Here is a 19,246-nt window from a genome sequence, read left to right on the forward strand (position 1 = left end):
CGTCAGGGTTAATCAACTTTCACAACCATAAGTCTGTAATCAGCAGATCACTGATTCGGCATACTATACACACTCAGAGGATATAGGGCCACAGTTTCACAGAAAAGGCTGTGATTAACCCAGCAGTAGGCCTTTCTGTGTACTATAGTTATACCAGGAAGTTTAAGTTACTACCATGAATGGGGTTTAAAATGGCTTAATCAGTTGAAGGTAATGGAGTTCTGGAGTAAGGTAAGCAAGCCTATAGATAAGAACACCTGGGTTAATTTTCATCCATTTGATTAAGAACATGAACAACAGGTGTGATGGTGCTCACAAAAAACCTGTAAAGAAATGAAAACGCCATTACTGGTGCGGATCTAGAGACAAAGCGATGGTGATTGCAAAAATAATTTGTTCAAAAAACTTTAGTTAGTATGAAAAAAAAACTTAAACAAGTTGTGTAAAAAGCATCAAATAATGAATAGTAAAAGCCATACTGGTGACGCAGTGGTTGGTGCGCACGCCCCATGTATGTAGGCTGTGGTCTTCCGGGCAGGCAGCCCGGGTTCGGGACCCGCTTGTGGCTCCTTTCCCGCATGTTGTTTCCCCCTCTCTCTCCCTGTTTTTCAGCTCTGTCCACTCTACTGTCTCTCCATTAAAGGCACATAAACCCAAAAATAAATCTTTAAACCAAAGCCATACTATTGCTGATGAACAAAAGGAAAATATTTTACATTGAATTCAAGGCAAAACAGGAGTGAGTGTGTAGTTTCCACATCTGTTACAGTATCCCTGAGAGACTCCACCTTTCAGCACAGAGCAAAAAAAGATAACCGTGCATGGACGGTTAGCCAAAGAATTTCATCGCATAAAGGGAATAAAAGAAAGAAAATGAAATGAAAATAAGAGTTCTGCAGGTGTGAGTGGATATGATGTTGGAAGAGAAGGTACAGCAATAAGGCAGTTTGTGATTACCATTGGAAACTATTTGAGGATATATATTTTTGTGTCAATTGGCTATTCTATATCTTGTGAGTATTTGTATCACCATAGCCTAAAACTAAAAGATTTTAAATTTTGTATGTAATAATCATTGTCAAAGGAAAAATAAGACAAAAATAAGCCAAATAAGATGAATATCTAAATGCATCTGTTCTAGTTTAAGTGATGCAATGTTGAAGCATCTCTGTATCTTCCTATAATCTTCTGGTAGTTGAGCAGCACTGCTGTAGTAATGTTCAGGCCTCTGTAATGCATATTGATCTTCATTTTAATTTTCAAAATAGTCCATGCTTCTTCACTGTCTATGTGCAGCTGTGGCTGAATTGGAAGAGTCAATTGTCTCAACCAGAAGGTTGGGGGTTTGAGCCCTAGGTCTTGCAGCAACATGACTGATGTGTTGGGCAAACTTACAAAATCATTAGGAGATCAAATAATTATTTCCCCCACTATACTTCACAAACACTACCAGGCAAAAGTTAAACCTGCCACTTTGAAATACTAAATTGATTTTAAATTGAGTCCTAGAGTAGCACTAATCCTCCCTCTTGTATTCCGCCTGATTTAATCCAGAACAGGCTAAATCTATAACTATTTGAAGAGAAGTCTATGCAAGTCACTTTGGGTTGAAAGACAAAAAACCCTTCTGGTTGATGCTGCTAGCTTCAATTTTATCAAAGATATTTGCATTCGGCTTATAATCCGCTCTCTACAATGTCTCTTAACTCCAACTCGATTCTCCCTTCTTATGTTGTTAGCCAGACTCTAAGCAATGCTCAGCAGGGAAAAGGACTAGAAGTCTAGAAGTCCTTTATTGCAAACTGCAGTCTACATCTGAAACCCCCTCCAAAATTGGCATCCAATTCAAGAAGCTTTATTTGACAAATGATAGTCAATGTGTTCCAACTTCCAGGATGACATCTTCTCCCTAACTGCAAGTCACACATGGTCACAGTGACAAGTCAATCTGGAGGCTTCATTAATCAAACTTCCCATTTTTGTCTCTTTCATACTGAGATTTCATCTTGATATAAAACAGCAGTACAATTTTTGTGACATCTGAATTGCCCTACCACTTCTTTCAGGGGTAATTATATGACAGCTGTGGTTCCATTCAGACTGTAAAAGCAGCGTACAGCAGTGGCTGAACTCAAGGTCGTTCCATGGTTCCAAGTAACAATTGGCTTTGTTCACATATTGGAGCCTCTCCAATATTACATGCCAGCCGGACAACAGACTGATTTTAAAATAGCAAACTGCACCGGTCTTGGATGTCTCAGGAGCTTGACTCTGTGTGGTTGGACATATTGTGAATTGTTGCTGAGGACTGTCAATGGCAATCATCTGGTGGGATCTGAAAGGGGGTTGGCAGTAAGTGACGCAGGGCTGGATCCATTTAAACTCAGACTGACATACACAGTTTCCATGTGTGTCTCTATGTAGACTAGGTCAAGCCAAACACTGACAAACACAATCATGTGCTTTTTGAAATTAATGAAGAACAAACCAAAACCATGAATTATTGTACATGCAGTCAGCTCTAATCTGGTGATTATTTTTTTGCTCCAATGTCCCATCTATTCCAGGACAGACTAGGTCACATGAGTAAGAGCTAAATAAAGCATTATTAGCCTAATTATTTGTCTTTTCCTTTTCCTTTTCCTTGTTATTTATGGATGAAATTCTCTTGACATCAGTTTATGTCTTAACATGCACCAGTGAAGAACATGAAGAAGTTGATATGAAAAGGTCTCTATGTGCAACAATCACAAAAATAACCTTGCATATCCTTCATTTAAATTGATCTCCAACAGTTCATGATTTTATGAGCTGCAATATTCTGTCAAAAGCCCAAACTGTCTTTGAAATTATTTTTGTTTTAAGCTTGTAAATCGTAATCATCACTACAGTGAAATGATTCTCTTGAATGATGTTGGTTTGTCATTGCAGAGCAAAAGTGATCTCTGAGTTTATTCAATGTAGTTATATTGACTTATATGTTTTTGCTTCTTCATTATGAACAGGAAACCTCCAGACTCATTTGTTTCCTCTGAAAAAAAACATGGTTTAAAGGTTTATAGGCAGATGGATGGACATGAGATAAATGTATGCGGTATGGCACTGAAAGAGCAAACTCATTATAATTTAGGCCATGCTTTTGATTCACTTCTTGCTTTGCCAAAACTCACCATTTGCCACTGTTGACTTGAATGGTTTGCATACACATTTTTTTCAAATAGCATGGGTAAGAGCCCAGGCTTAAATACGAGCCCAGAGCAGCTGGCAGGTCACATATGTCAGCACAAAGTCCATGCCATGAGAGACCATCAATCTCTAAAAGTAAAAAACATAAATTTTGGGAACATTAATAAAAAAAAAAAGATGAACAAAAAAGTAACAATAAATCATTAAAATGAACATTTAAAGAGTAAAATGTACAGTGTAGAAAATCATTTTCAGAGGATTCAAGACACAGGATGGATAATGGTTCAGACTGAATACGCCAGTTTAAAAAGATTGTTAACAGAAAAGAAAAAAGGAGAGAGAGTCAATATTATGGGGATGTCTGATGGGAGGGAGTTCCAGAGGTGGTGGGTAGAGTGGCTGATGGATCCTATGGTTGACAGGCAGGCTGGTGGTGCAGTGAGTTGGATGGCCCTAAAGGTAAGGAGCAGAATCTAGAAGTTAATGCCATAAAGCTTTTGGGGTTAAATGCTTTAAGCATTCAGTATGTCCCTTTATAAAGTCTGCATATAGTTCTTATCTGACAGTGTGTAGTTAAGAAAGTCATCTGGAAGAAAGACATATTTAGAAGGCCTTTGAATAAAGAGCTTAATGAGTATTTGCTACATCTACATAGAACAGCTATTATTTATTATTATTATTATTTATGAATTGAAAATGTTCTTCAGTTATTTACACTCAAGCACACCACTCTGTCTTCATACTCCATCCTCACTCAAGTGTGAACGACAGCATCACTAAGTGGCACTTCCAGCTTAACCATCGATTACTTTTTGACTTCTGGTTCTCGACACTCAGCTTGAGAGGCTTGTGAACCTCAAACTTCACCAGAGAAGTAAAGATTAAACAGAACAACTTCATGTGACCTTTATTCTAAAGAGGATTTATGAGTAATGCTCTGCAAATCCTACAGCTCATCAGACTGCATAAGTAGTTATTAAAAAGGCTTCCCATGGCACATAAAGTTTATGAGTTTTGACTGTAATCAAGGATTTTATTTATAAGGATTAGTCCATCATACATCAGTGTAGCATTGTTATTCAAACAAATTCACCCTGGAAAGTCCGCCAGTTATTAATTTCCTGCTGCTCCCTTTCTCACTAATAACCAGCACACTTGGCTGATCAAAGTCAGCACACCAGAATTAGGCAGCTAGCGCAGGGTCACACTTGTGATGATAGAAATAGCCTGATTAACAGACGCTTCCAGGCCCTGGGTTTCAGCCAATATAATTTTGCATCAACCATGTACTGATGATGTCCACACACGCAGCAGCCTTTGTCTTAAATAGAAGCACAAAGACATATCCTTTTATAGTCCTTCCTCTATTGTTGGCGTTGTGGTAAGGCATGCCAAGGGTGTAGATGACACCTGCGGACAGTGGATAAAGAGGCCTGACCTCTAATAGGCCACCACTACATGCACAGTCCTGAATCCCTCACTGTTGTGTCAGTCGTCCCCTTGTAGCCTGAAAGCTTTCTGAGATGGCACCGAAGAAGAAGGAGGAGCCGAAGCCTGCTGCACCTGCGACCCCAAAAGCCCCAGAGCCAGAGCGCCCTAAGACCCCGGAATTTGACCCCACAACAGTGACGGTAAAAAACAAAACAAAAAAACAATTATTTCACTTATAGCAAGGCACAGGGAATTAAAAATTGAGATTGACTTCAAGGTTTCAATCTTTAAATTACCGATGAGCATCACTTGGGTTAAGCGTTAAAATGGTTATTGAATTATTTGTTATTATTTTGTTATCATCGTCTTATATGATCCCTAATAAGAGGATTTCTTTATTAACACGTTCAATGGTAAACGGTCAAGCTGCTGTTTGAAGAGAATAAGAGACCCCATGTGACATAATCTTGGCATTGCAGCCAAAACAGGATTAGTCAGAGCAGCATGTTAATCCTGATAAAGTGTTGTTTTTTTTTAGCTCTTTAAAAAAGCTTAAAACATTGTGTTTTAGAGAAGAATGTGTGATTTATGTTAAGGAGAGGTTCAGTGGCAGCCAGCACACATCATGGAAAGATCTTCTGCTGACTTGGCCCCTTCTCATCAGGGCAATGTTTTCTTGCCACGTTACAATAGAGTGTGGTTAAAGCCACAAAATATGATTTTCATTATGCCCATGAATGGCAGACCACCCTGTATCATTCCTCTCTGTGCAAAAAAAAAAAGGGGGTGGAAAAAGCTGGGAGGAAGAAAAATAGAGATAATTACATCCATCGCCATCCATTTTTAGACATGCTTAGATAAGTGTTTGGATAATATTTTTACAGATGTGTCATTGGGGCTGAGGTTTGTAGATGGCTAGACATCAGACAGACACTTTGGGCAATATCAGAGGATATCCTGACTCTCATTATTAAGTTTGTGTGTAAAATATTAAAGTGGATTGTGTATCTTAAAAGTCAATTTTAATAGAAAGACAAGAGTTTGCTGAACATGTTTGCCTCTTAAAAGTTTCCTTAAAATTAAACTTAAAATAAAACCTGTTGAGGATTCTCTTTTTCTTTATAAATTCACGATTCCTTTGAGGTTGTACTCAACGTCCCAATGGTGTTTGTCGTTCTCCAAATTCTCTTCTAAAATCATATCTAAAATAATTTCGAATGAATCTGACAGTAGCAGACAAAAGGCATACTGACAGAAGAGCATGTGAGACCCAAGGTCACTATAAACCATGCACTGTGGATGGAGCAGATGCTGACCGTAACCTGATATTTTGCAAAGACACAATGAGGGTGCACACAACAATTTTTGCATATCATTCTGATAAACTTGTTTTCTTTCTGAAGTGGACAAATAATTTAGTAATCATCTAATTTTGTAGTTTCCTGTGTGTCTTTGTTTCAGCTGGAATTCACCCCTGAGCAGATTGAGGGTAAGGCTGTTGTTATTGTTGTCATGTGTGTTGCATGGACTGTCAGCTATTTTTAGCCAGGATGGATGGTTTGTGTGATTGTGCTGCCCATTAGTGTGTGAGAAATGTTCTGCAACAGCTGATGATACAGTGGTTTAGGGATATGATATCATAATAGAGTAAACACGTCCATCTGAGTTAATCCCTTTCAAAGGAGATGAATGCACATGTCAGTCAAAGTAGAGGGGAAGACCTCTGCTTATAGCCGTTTTGAATGTTTTCTCCTTTTAGTGCATCTCAAAGGAGCAATGTGTAAGATATCTTCTAATCATAAAATGACTGCAATATACCATCAGGGATTAAGGAAACATGTTGAAGCAATGGCTTCTCTAAAAAAAAAAAACAATGCAGCAACCAGTATGTCCTTCTCCTAACGTAAGTTTCGATTCCAGTCCAGAATGTGCTGTTTTCGTTTTGACCAGAGAGGGGAGGCAGTGTTAACACCCCAACACGCTTTATTAGACGCCTCTTGGTTGACCAGGCAAACGGCAAACCACAGGTGTTGCAGTGATGGAAGCAAGCAAGCAAACCTGTTCAGACATAACTGATTTTATTTTACCTAAAAAGCCTCTGCATTTTCTTAATAAGCTCAACAACCAGAAACCAGAAAAATAGGATAAATATTGGCGATGAAAAATGGAGAAAGGTTTCAAGACTGATGCAGAGCTGGCTAGACACTGAAGCTTCCGTGTCCGCTTCGACTCTTGGGAGGAAGGGGCAGGGGGAGACAGCTCTCTGCAATTTTTTGAATTTGGACTGCAGTACCAATTTGAAACGCTCTATGTCAGAGTTACATATTGTTCCCTTTAAAGGCATTTTCTCAAGAGATTCTGCATGTACATTTGGATAACATTAGCTGAATGTCAATTAAAAATAATAAACCGTTTCATTTGTCCCCAGACTTCAAAGATGCTTTCCAGCTGTTTGACAGGACACCTGCCAGCGAGATGAAGATCACTTACGATCAATGTGGTGATCTGATTAGAGCTTTGGGCCAGAATCCCACAAACACAGAGATCATGCATGTCCTTGGAAAGCCCAAGCCTGAAGGTGGGTTTCTTATCAAGATCAATATGCTGAATTATTCAATGTTGGCATATGCTACAACTACTTTGAATGAGGTTTGAAAGCAGCATCTGAAAGACTCAAATAATGTGAAATAGTCTCATGACTAAAGTCTGTGCAGATGCTCTATAAGAGTCCAAACTTTTTTAAAATCCTTTTATCATTTCCCTCAGAAATGCAAACCAAGATGCTTGACTTTGACCAGTTTCTGCCCATACACCAACACATCTGCAAGGCCAAGGAACGTGGAACATATGAGGACTTTGTGGAGGGTCTGAGGGTTTTTGACAAGGAGGGCAACGGCACAGTCATGGGGGCTGAGCTCAGGCACGTTCTGGCAACACTCGGTGAGTTTAACAGTCTTACTGCGAGCTGTATTTTTAAAGCTGTCTTGCAATGATTAAGCTGACACATCTCCTGATATCTTCCTTCTGCAGGTGAGAAGATGAAGGAGGGCGAGGTGGAGCAGCTCATGCAAAACCAAGAGGATGCTAACGGATGCATTAATTATGAAGCATTTGTTAAATACATTATGGCTTCATAAAAAGGGTTCCTTATTGTCATTCTGGTGCTCCATCACTCTGAAATACAAAATCAATGAGTGAGTAATGAGTCTGTTTCTCCTGCACTAGAAAATAAATCATTGACCACAGCAGATCTTCAGATGTTTTCTGTGAATCCCGTCTTGTATATTTCCCATTTCCATGCGCATCAGATTGATTTATAACTCATCAATATTTCACAGTGTTTTTCTAGGAACGCATGTGTTGATGCTGTGCTCATATTGGACATTATCACTCTTGATATTGTGGACCTTGGTAAATAAATAAATAAATACATCTAATGATGTTCTTTTCTTCAATCAGTGCTCCCTAGCTGTGGTTTATTGTGTGTTCTAAAAAAAAAAAGCTGAGAGGTGCTAGTTCAATTCCTGGGCAAGGCCACGGTGCCTTTGAGCGAGGCAATGTAAGCAAGTTGGGGTTTGGAGCGCAGTCCTTTCTCTCCATTAGTGCATCTTCATTGGATCATGTTTGACTATGTCTTTAGCATGTTGAATTTAGATATCCTCAGATATTTTATAAGCATAATATAAATTATCCATTGTTTATAACTTTCTATTTGCCTTTTGTCCATTTTTTCCAAGAAGAGCTACAAGTGAACAGTGTGATAAAGGACATGAGACAAAACATTCAGTCAGACTGTTACTGTGAATTGTAACAGGTATCTGAGGGATATGTTACAATTCCATTCTTGAGCCAGCAGGGCGAGCTGTTGCCTAAATAATGGTTTCCTCATTCTCGTTTCAGGGGGTCTGTTAATACTGTTGAATAAAATATCATCCTTTCCTGTTCCTTTACTGGATTACACTATTTTTTTATGCAGATGCTCTGGTCCTGTATTGAACACAAAAATAAAAGCATGACAAATCTCTAAATCCTCTTGTGACAATCCATGGTCAACATACTTTAAAACTGAAGGAAAGTTATTTTTCTGGGACATTTTTGCCTTTATTGGATAGGATAGCCGAAGAGGGAGGAGATTTTAGGAGGAGAGAGTAGGGGTGACATGCATGAAGGGCTGTGGTCAGATCCCAACCCTCAAGCGCTGTGACAAGGACTTTTTGCCTCTGTAAATGGGGCGCACACTCTAACTGCTAAAGCGGCACCCTAGAATTTACATGTTTATTTCTTATCTCCAATGGCATCATTCAAATTGTTGATGAATCTGCATCCTTCAACACCTCAAGTACAGTCAGCCAATAATGCAATAATCAATTCAGATGCCCTTTAACCCCAAAACACACTTTCACCGTACCCTGTCTATTGAATAATCCTGCTTTCTTTCTCTTTTTTTAACTGGTGTGAAAAGAATACAACCTTCTGGCACATGTAATTATTATTTTGTAATACTCAAACTGAAACAAGCTGACAAAGGAGATCAGGGTAGCTTAGAGGAGCTACACTGAGAAGCTAAAACACAGTTTCTCAGCTAACGACCTTAAGGCAGTTTGGACTAGGCCTGTGGGACATAACTACAGGAAACCCAGACCAGACCAGTCCCCCTCCTGCCTGAGAGTCTGTGCTGAGCAGCTTGCCCACATCTTCACTCAAATCTTCAACACATCACTGGAGCTCTGTGAAGTGCCCTTGTGCAGTCCCGAAGAAACCCGCCATCACAGGACTCAATGACTACAGGCCCGTCGCCCTGACTGCATCACCTCGACCCTCCGGGGACCTATACGCTAGGATCCTGTTTGTGGACTTCAGCTCGGCGTTCAACATCATCATCCCAGATATCCTCCACCGGAAACTCACCCAACTCAGTAGATCACCAACTTCCTGACTGACAGGAGGCAGCAGGTGAGGCTCGGGAGCATCACATCCAGCACCCGGACAATCAGCACTGGTGCCCTCCCCAGCGGTGTGTTCTCTCCCTTTCTTCCTCTACACCAACGACTGCACCTCAGGGGACCCTTCTGTGAAACTCCTGAAGTTTGCAGACGACACCACAGTCATCGGTCTCATCCAGGACGTGGACGAGACTGCTTACAGACGGGAGATGGAACAGCTGGCCCTCTGGTGCAGTCAGAACCACCTGGACCTGAACCTGCTCAAGATTGTTGTTTCAACTGATGCTACAGCGTGGGATGTTTAAAGCATAGAAAGATTGGTGAAATGTAAAAATTAAAAATATGGACTTACTTATAAGGAGAAACAGTTCACATGTTTTGTAAATCCTTTAAAGTTGTTTTGTTGTACAGCCAGTCAGGCATTCACTATAGTGCAAACTAAGCTTGTGGGTAGGATGTTGTGGGTAGGATGAGATTGGAGATAAACAAGTTAAGGTTAGGACTTGCCCTCCAGTTTAATAAGGGTTAAACTAATCTGAAAATCAATCCACCCAAACTATTTTTTATTTTATTTTAACATGACTTTCTCTGTTCCTGGCTTTTCCAAAGCACATCTCCCTCTCTGTTGTGCTGACCTTCATCCTACATTGTCTTTGTCACTCAGCCCTCTTCCAACCTGAACATCAGGATTTATATTTAGACATTATTTGTGCACAGCACATTTTCCACTGGACCTCCAGGATGACACCAGTTTGTGGTTTTTAAGATCTTTTGAGTCAACTGCACATCCAGAGTTATTTAGCCGGCTGTCTGTATCATAATGGAATCATTTCCTTAATGTGTCTCCAGATAAATGGCAACGATGTTCTTAGTAAAATGCACTTAAATTGTACCCAATCTTAGCTCCCACAGGTCAAGAATTATGGAGAGAATGTCACGCTGGAATAAAACATTTCTCATTTGATGTTTAACTTGATTATTTTGATAAATTGGACAGGTATGTTTAGTCAGGCTTCACATTTCATTACCTAAAGGTTTGAGCTTCTGAAGCGATTTCTCTGACTGCCAGCTTAGTTGTCACAGAAACTATGCATTACATTTCTAGAGGGAGGATCACCTAAAAGATGTTCCCATTATTGTATGAATCATTGGCTCTAACAGCACCAGAGAAATATGGTTGGGGAGCTGGGGCCTAGACTTCAAAGCCAATTCAACACACCCAGGGTATCTTGGATTACCTTTTGGATATCAACCTGATAAATCAACTCAGAGTTTCAACCATGGTTTCAACGAGGGCGTTCACATAAAAAGGGCGGAGTTTGTTTCATAGACTATAACCTATCACTCAATTATGAACAAGTCTGCTGTCAGCAAATCATCATGAAACAAACTCTGTGGAAATTATATGAAAATGTAAAGAAGTTAAGGCGCCTACAGACTTAAATAACAAAGCTCCAGCACCATGCAACAAGGACAACTGTCAGAAAAAAATTCCTTATATTAAATGTGTTACCATGACTATTCTTGTGGCGTGTATGACAGCTTCAGACGTTATATTTCAGCTGCAGCTTCAATGGTACCAGAGTGGCACAAAGCCACTTAAAATGACTAGCCAGTGAAAAGATAATTCAAAGCCATAAGTAGGCTGCACATAATCATACATCTTAAAAACACAACTTAAATGCTCAGGTGCTTTTTCAGTTTCTGTTGAAGAAAGGAGGATGATATAAGTAAAGAATAGGGGTCGTCAAACAATGAAAAATCCTGCTTTGTAGTACACCCCCCACAGTGTTAATAGTAGAGGTTTAAAGACATGCATTTTACTACATGAAAACTGAATTACAATGAATTCAGTATGTTCTGAATGAACAAATGAAAATAATACATAATTACCAAACATCAATCCCTAACAATTGGTTCCATTGTGTACGCCTAAGATTATGTAAATAACACATGCACAATTTATTCCATCAATGCATTTCATTCCATTCAAACAGCAATACAAAAATCCTATCAGCTAGCTGCTGCCTGCCAGCTATAGCTAATTTTAGCCCGTGAAACCATTGAGACATGGCAGAGGTAGCTTTCTTTCAGCTCAGGGAGGACACTTACTTAGTTTCTTCAGGCAGGCCATGTTATAATTAAACTCCTCAGTCTCATCATTAACCTCCATGTTTGGCATCATGACTTCCTTAACGTGCTGGAGGAAGTCAAGATGCCCAACATGACGAGAGTCAATGGAGGCCAAAGAGCGATAAGTCTAGAACCCAGGAGGAGTTTTAGACACATAGAACGTTTTAAATAAAAGTTTTATTGGAGATTATACATTTTATTCAATAACTACATCCTATTTACTTTGCCATTCTAAAATTGTACATATAGCCTTTATTTAAAACTAATTGAACAATGCATGTTAGCATCTTAATTGCAGGACTAAGCGGTCTGTGACTCATGGCCACTAATGTCATTAAGTAACCTATCATTCCTTTTTTTATTGATTACAATAGTTAGCATAATCAGCTGATTAGCAGGAGCGTATAGACTACAAACTCTAAGGGTAAGGTTTGTTTAAGTTGTGCCACATTTGCTTTCAGACTTGAAACAACACAAAACCACATATGGAATCACATACAGGCAGCACAGACTGATGTTCACTGACACTTCCCTTATTTTTACAAAATAAATTAATTCAATATATAGAAAATAAGAAGAGTTGCTAATAATAAAACATTTTAATTTATTTCCTTTTAATATCTAGTGGGTAATGTAGCTGAGACATGGACATAAAACAGCATTTTTCTAGAAGTTGGGTTCTGAACTCAAAATGTTGTATAGAAGTTTACAATATAGCTAAATATTTGAATGGTAATAATGTGTTTTGTCATGCTTGATAAAGCTCATTTAAGAGGTACAGGTGACATCAAACAGCTGTTTTCACAGTCAACTCTTAATACAATGTACCAGACCTTTATGAGTCATCTCAACAGAGCCCTCCAAGCCAGATACAACTCAGGATCTGTACTCTTAAAGACATTGCTTTCTCCAAAAGCAATTGTTTCTGAAATGATTAGAAAACCAACTGTTGATCTATTTACAAAATGATGTATAGTCCATCAGGAAACACCTCATCATAGCATATAAAATGACAATAATGATGAAGCATCATTATGGCTATGACGGGGGCCTCAGGCTGTCAGTCATCTACTCCTGAGGTAATGACTGGTGAAATGCAGTTTAATGTAGAAGCCAAGAGCTCGGGGCAAACGATCCACAATTGAGTGCAGATATGCTTCTTGCCTCAGGCATGGGTACACTCCAGAACATCACATCCATGGTCCGCCTTTCATACTGTTATAAGGCATCAAAAGCATTAATTGTCACAACAAGCTGCATCAGAGTCTCGGCTAATTGTTTGGAGATGTATAACTCATAAAGCCCTGAGGGTCCTGAGCCCAGGCAGCAGTTTCTGCTCCACTTCACTCCAGCGCAGGCTGAAATTAAGAAAAACTGTCTCTACATTCATACAGTATTACATAATGTTCTCTCAGGGCATCTTCACTTGCATCCCTGAAAACTATATTTGCAAGTAAAACAATTACATGCCACAGTGTCAGTGAAGCTGCATTAGTGAACTCTATCATGAGAATAATTATTTGATTAAATCATTACAAGACTGCTACATTTATTTCACACAGCGCTTTGAGAGAAATAAAATGAATACATTCAGCAGATCACATTAGCATAATATGCAGCTAATGTCAGATTGCCTAATGTAACTGCAGAGACATAATGTATCTTGCACTCTGGCAACTCTGATCAATGTTGTTTACAAGAAGCTCTGTAGAAAAAAAGAGAGACTAAACCATGAAAACACAAACACTGTAATAAGAGTAATAGTTTTTAATCAAATTAACATTTTTTCCTTTCACATGTGCATGTACAAATGTATATCAATAACACAATGAAACGTTATTTACAGTAACATTAGCTTACTTTTGACATATAGAATGCATTTTTTTCACTTGTAAGGCAACATAGGTGGTTGGACATGTAGTTTCCCATATAATCAGTTGGTCAGATGTATCCAGGTACAGTGATGAATGACAACTCTGATGTCACACAGCATTGAATACATGAAATTGTGTACAGTAAATGGAGTAAAAATCAAATAAACATACGATTTGGTCTACTAAGGGCAGTGACAACTTTTGTAATGTGGGGAGAATAAAATTCTGGATGCTGGTAAACATGATTTGTCTCTTTGGTGAATTTGAGTAGATGATCTGTTTTTTTTTTGTTTTTGTCAAAACATATTTCACATTTATTCGATCATGGGGAGGCGCTCTGTGTTACACCCGCAGAAGTTGTGATTGGGAAAACAGAAATGTTGGTTTATAAAACAGGATCAAATATTTACAATAGAATCCCTTTGGATGATCGACGTTTGAAACAAAAAAAAGGCTTTTGTCAGTCCAGAAGGGCAGCTGTTTACCGAAACTGTAAATGTCTTCTATAATGTAACAGAAAATACAAAGTACAACAAGGACAGACAACATGTTTTATACATAACAACATTAAACACATTTGGTCACAATTCAGTAGAGATTCTCTTTTATCTTTAAAATCCAAAACCACAGAACAGATCCAGTGTATTTTAATCCTGACATAGAATCACAAATAAGTAACCCATAGATTTAACTTAAAAGAAAAAATAAACCAAATAAAACAAGCTGAAAATGGATAATTTTTCCCAAAAAAAGTTTGACGCTGTTTCTTGTTTTAATGTCAGATGAGAAGATCTTCTGTCATGACTGTTAAAAATAAAAATACTGCAAGCTGTCTGCTGGCTTAGTTTAGCACAAAGACTAGAAACATGAGAAACAGCATCTTAACAACATATATCCACCAATAACTCTAATGCTCATATTTCAACATGTTCAATGTTAAAACCCATTCAATAACCAAAGTGTACTACTAAACATTCTTTATATTTTAGTGGTTATGTGCCAAAAACTATTTCTTGGATGGGAGAAATGTGGACTGAGCCAAGCTTTTCCTGTGCTTCCAGACTTTATGTTATGCTAAGCTAATTGACTAGTTGCTACTGCCAACTGCTAAATGATGCACATACATGAGAGAAGTATCAAACTTCTCATGTAACTCAATATATCCTTTTTTTCATCCTTTATCGCGATCCTTCTGCATGTTTTAGCACAAAAGACAAGTGGTTTTGAGATTGCAGATAGATGGTTGTTGTTGTCCCTGCAATTGTGTGAGCAGCCTGAGCAGATGAAAGAGTTGGCATCAGAGGAAATTGGTGCCCACTCATCAAGTTTCTTTCCTCTTGAAACAGCAGCTTTGTTTTGATACTCATTAAAAAACACCAAGATAAAGCCAAAATAATTCATCTTTTCCACTTTACCCGCACTTCCAATACACATATACATTACACACAAATGACATAAATGACTCAGTAATGAAAGAGTGCTGTATCTTTACTCGCCTCTAATGTAGGCCTGCTCACCCATAAGCCTCGGGGGAGTTCAAACACATTCTGCTTAAATAGCTCTGTATGATCACACCCTCACTTCTCTGAGAAGACAAAAACAAAGACAGCAAAGGGGGAAGCAAATAATAATGAGGGAAACAATTACCTGGACCAGAGAGTATTAAAAAAATGTTAACAATCGTACAATACTTGACAAAAAAAATTCAACTCAATATGTGTAAAAGTACACACAATGAAAGGAGGGAAGTCAGACTTCTCTGAGGACTGGAATGACTGGGTGGATGTAAAAAAGTAGTAATTTCAATGAATTTGAACAAAATGTGCCACCACAGGTGGGGTGAAAAACACTCCATGTAAAATAACTTTTCATCCCTTTTGGCAAGAAACAGCAGAGTCTCTTTTGAATTTTTTGTTTCAGGTTAAATGCCCTATCCCCCAGAGCCTCTCTACTGTCCCTGTCAAAAGCAGCTGTTGAAGAGACAGACCATTTTACTCAAAAAGCATTTCAGTATTCACAACACACAAATGGCTCTTTTTTTTGGGGCAACATTTTGAGTGCATCTTGGTTGACGCTTCTAATTACACTGCAAGAAATTCCTCGTAGCCCACCCACTACGTGAGAATGAAGCAGGTGCTTACAGTTGTGTGAGCTGTTAAAAGTATCCTGCAGCAAATCTTGTAGAATAATCTTACTCCATAAAAAACCAGCAGGCTGAAAGATGACAGCAGCAATGACAACACACCGAGAGATCAGACGATAAGACTCACTCTGGCAGTCTGATGATGAAGTCATATTTATGTCAGATACTCTAATCTTCAGGAAAACTCAAACCTTACACCTCATGTACCGTATGTTCTAGGAGATACAACCTCCTGCAACCTTTTTTCCTCCAATTACACTTCATGTGTAGTACCTTCCTATGCTATTTTTTTTCCACAAACAACAGAAATGTCCGTCTTTGCTCATATCAGACATAACTTGGTCTTTTAAGAGGAATGAGTATGTTCTGTAGGTGTTTCTGTAGAACATGAAGTCTGTTCTGTTGGATGTGTTATAGGAGATGATGTGCTCTTCCTCTTGTCACACAGCCGTGGTCTGTTTGATGCTGTGGAAGCTGATCCTGGTTGGAGATGTGGGGATGGACATGGCTCGGGCCACTCGCACTCGCAGGGCGTGGTTGTCTTGCCAGCGGTGCCATCGTTTCCTCACTGCCGAGCGTACCTAAAATGATTGATAAGAACATAGAAGACCAAATGTTATGACATGAAAAATTAAGCTCTTATTATTTAAGAAAAGGAGTATCACATCATATTTGTAAAGATGAAAATTACTACCACTCTTATATGTATATCTGTTTTATTTTTTTACATGAACAGCTACACCCGGGGAACCAATAAGCTCTTCCCTCTCTGTATGGAAAGTTTTAGAGTAGTTTATGTTACGCCCCGCCATAACAACAATCCACACACTGACCCATTAAAATACAATAAACACCTTAACAACGCCAAAACAAAGGGATTTATTATCAACATGACAAACTAAATCATAACAACAAACAAAACAACAAACAATCCCTGACTGAGCAGAAGAGCAGCACCAACTCCAAATGCCTACTCAAAATGCCTCTCTTTCTGCAGCCAGCACTGGCATTTTAAGCACTGAGGCCAGGTGTACCTCGTTGTCCAAATAGTAGCTTCACCTGGGCTGGAGACAACAGAAGGGGAGAAGGGACACAGGGCACAGGGAAACATACAGCCGTAACACCCCCACCCTTAAAGCAATGAATAAATCATTTGTTATAAAAATGCCACAAAATGCCATCAATTTAACACCAATATGGCAAGTCACTCTAAAACATAACATTTATTAACTGAATTAAAGTACACTGTGCAAATCAATTACACATTAAAATTACAAAATGGGTGTTACTTACCAAACCTATTTTCAACCATTAAACAGCTCAATCATTCGGTCACAAAGAACAAACATGGGACTACTGACTCAAAGGTGTTAACATGGGTCAATAATGGAACATAGATCCAACACAAACAAAAGGGCCATCACAGATGCTTCAACAGAGTTTAAATTTGAGCATCAACTACAATGGTAGCCAATCAGACAGTACTGCACTAACCTACATTTAACATTGTAACACAGGTGCCCAACATACAAAAGCGGAGTGCAACAGTCACAGCAAAAGGATCAACACAAGTAGACCCACTACAATAATTGTTGCCATTCACTAACAGCCACAGAAAGATCCAACTTCATTGATCTGCCACTACCACAACAAAAGATGGACACCCTTGTGGTCCACAACATTTACTCTGGTAAATGTAGGCAAGGAGTCACACAAACAGTTCAACAATCCAGGAGGACACACCCACCACTCGAAGATCCACTGATTTGTGAAGTGACATCTTCCTGGACCATCAAGTCACACTAAATTTGCCACAGTAAAGTACACAACAGTAACACACAAGTGTTACAAAACCAAAATGTGGACTGCAACACCACCACACAAAATGGCCACCCTGTAGTCACACTAACTCTTAAGAAGCAACGCGAGTGACCCAACGAATGTGGATTACAGTTACCACCGAAATGTCACAAGCCAAAAAGTTACTGCACACGAAAGCACTGACTGTAGCTAAACAAACACACAACAAAGTCCATCAGTGAGCAAAGTGAGCAAGCCCCTGAGTGCTGCAACAAAATGTAATCTCACCTGGCACCTTTAACTAATTCCTGACTTTCTTCAGAGGCTTGCCGGGCTCGAGGCGACTTTAAAGACAAACATCAGAGTTTCAGTCTTAACTGAAACATCTGACACGCCTACCCCCAACAGAGAACAGGTCTCCACCCAGGATTAACTCCAAAAATAAAAAAGGCAAAATAACAAATAGTGGACTGATGGATGGACGAATAAATCAGCCCAGCTGGCCCACTCCCTCACTAACCAGGGAGATCCCTTAAATCTTAAATCTTCAAAGCACTCAGACACTAAACTCAACTGATACTCACCAGGAAACACAATAGTGACCAAACAAGAAAAAATCAACAACTTACACAGAAACCTACAAACACTACACCTCATGGACGATCGATCCCGGACGAGCCCCCATTTTGTTACGCCCCACCAAAAGGCGGCCCTATGGGGCTAACAACAATCCACACATTCACCAATTAAAATACTTAAAACACCTTAAAAACAACAGACAATCCCTGACTGAGAGGCACAGCAGTCCAAACTTCTCAAAAATGCCAAATTGGCTTTCTTAAGGTGTTTAGTGTCTTGTAATGGGTCAATGTGTGGATTGTTGTTAGCCCCATAGGGCCGCCTTATGGCGGGGCGTAACATTTAGCATACACAATGTTAGCATATCTAAAACTCAATGTGTACCATGTAGGTCTTACTTGTGTTACATCGAGAATATACTGTTTAAAAAACAAAACAAAAAACAAGAAAAACAGTATATATATATATATATATATATATATATATATATATATATATATATATATATATATACTGTTTTTGTTGCTGTTTCTTTTTTTTGCTGCAACACAGAAAAAACATCCGACCAGATTTTGTTTAAAGGCAGAATCCATAGCTTTCACTTTAAAAAAAATAAAAAATAGACTTGTACAAAAGTAATGCCGCCCACTCATCACTTATGGGCCTCTATACAGTACATGTGTGGTGGTGACTGTGTCTGCAGAGAATCGGAGTTGGTCTGCTTTCTGTTGGACAGGCAGGTCTCAAACACCTGCGGTTATCTTGTGCTTGCTTGCTAAATTATACACTCTTCTATTAAAACAAATGTAATATTCTCAGGCAACTTGCAGCGTAGGTAAAAGCAGTAAACAGTACATGCTTCTGGTGAGGATGGGCCCATGGAGGAGGGGCCTAGTTTGAATGTTGTGTTTACAAGCAGCAACAAACATTTCTACCAACTCTGCCTTTAACTTTAAGAAACTTTTTAAGAAACAATGTAATCATTCATTGTTACAATTAAGGGGTTAATGAAAAAAATGCACAGCTGAGATGATGAAACTTCAGCCTAATAACACCGTATTGTGACATAGTTCTCATAAAACATCCAGAAAAATATACAGGTAGTTGTTGTACTTCAAAGTTTGCATCTATTTGAACATAAAAGACAGAATTTTTGT

At 38.9% G+C, this 19,246-nt stretch overlaps 2 protein-coding genes across 2 annotated transcripts in view; one reads left to right on the forward strand and one right to left on the reverse strand.

Annotated features, from left to right (window-relative positions):
- Window positions 1-4,633: 4,633 nt before the first annotated feature.
- On the forward strand, window positions 4,634-8,072 carry myl13 (myosin, light chain 13). Its single transcript, XM_020654376.2, has 5 exons — window positions 4,634-4,817; window positions 6,079-6,106; window positions 7,046-7,195; window positions 7,384-7,557; window positions 7,648-8,072. Exons 1-5 carry the CDS (start codon window positions 4,710-4,712, stop codon window positions 7,752-7,754), a joined length of 567 nt encoding a protein of 188 aa, XP_020510032.1. The 5' UTR covers window positions 4,634-4,709; the 3' UTR covers window positions 7,755-8,072.
- A 5,373-nt stretch (window positions 8,073-13,445) lies between these two features.
- LOC109999340 (corticotropin-releasing factor receptor 2) overlaps window positions 13,446-19,246 on the reverse strand; it is a 47,058-nt gene continuing 41,257 nt past the window's right edge. The window contains exon 12 of the mRNA XM_065954201.1: window positions 13,446-16,291. Within this exon, the coding sequence (XP_065810273.1) occupies window positions 16,151-16,291 (141 nt within the window). The 3' untranslated portion in view covers window positions 13,446-16,150. The remainder of the gene's footprint in view (window positions 16,292-19,246) is intronic.

The sequence above is a fragment of the Labrus bergylta genome, chromosome 4 (genome assembly GCF_963930695.1).
Source record: "Labrus bergylta chromosome 4, fLabBer1.1, whole genome shotgun sequence".
Classification (NCBI taxonomy): Eukaryota; Metazoa; Chordata; class Actinopteri; order Labriformes; family Labridae; genus Labrus; species Labrus bergylta.

Coding starts and splice junctions, on each gene's coding strand:
- myl13 (XM_020654376.2), top strand. CDS start 4,710: ATGGCACCGAAGAAGAAGGAGGAGCCGAAGCCTGCTGCACCTGCGACC. Junction 6,107..7,045: donor CACCCCTGAGCAGATTGAGG/GTAAGGCTGTTG, acceptor ATTTGTCCCCAG/ACTTCAAAGATGCTTTCCAG. Junction 7,196..7,383: donor TGGAAAGCCCAAGCCTGAAG/GTGGGTTTCTTA, acceptor CATTTCCCTCAG/AAATGCAAACCAAGATGCTT.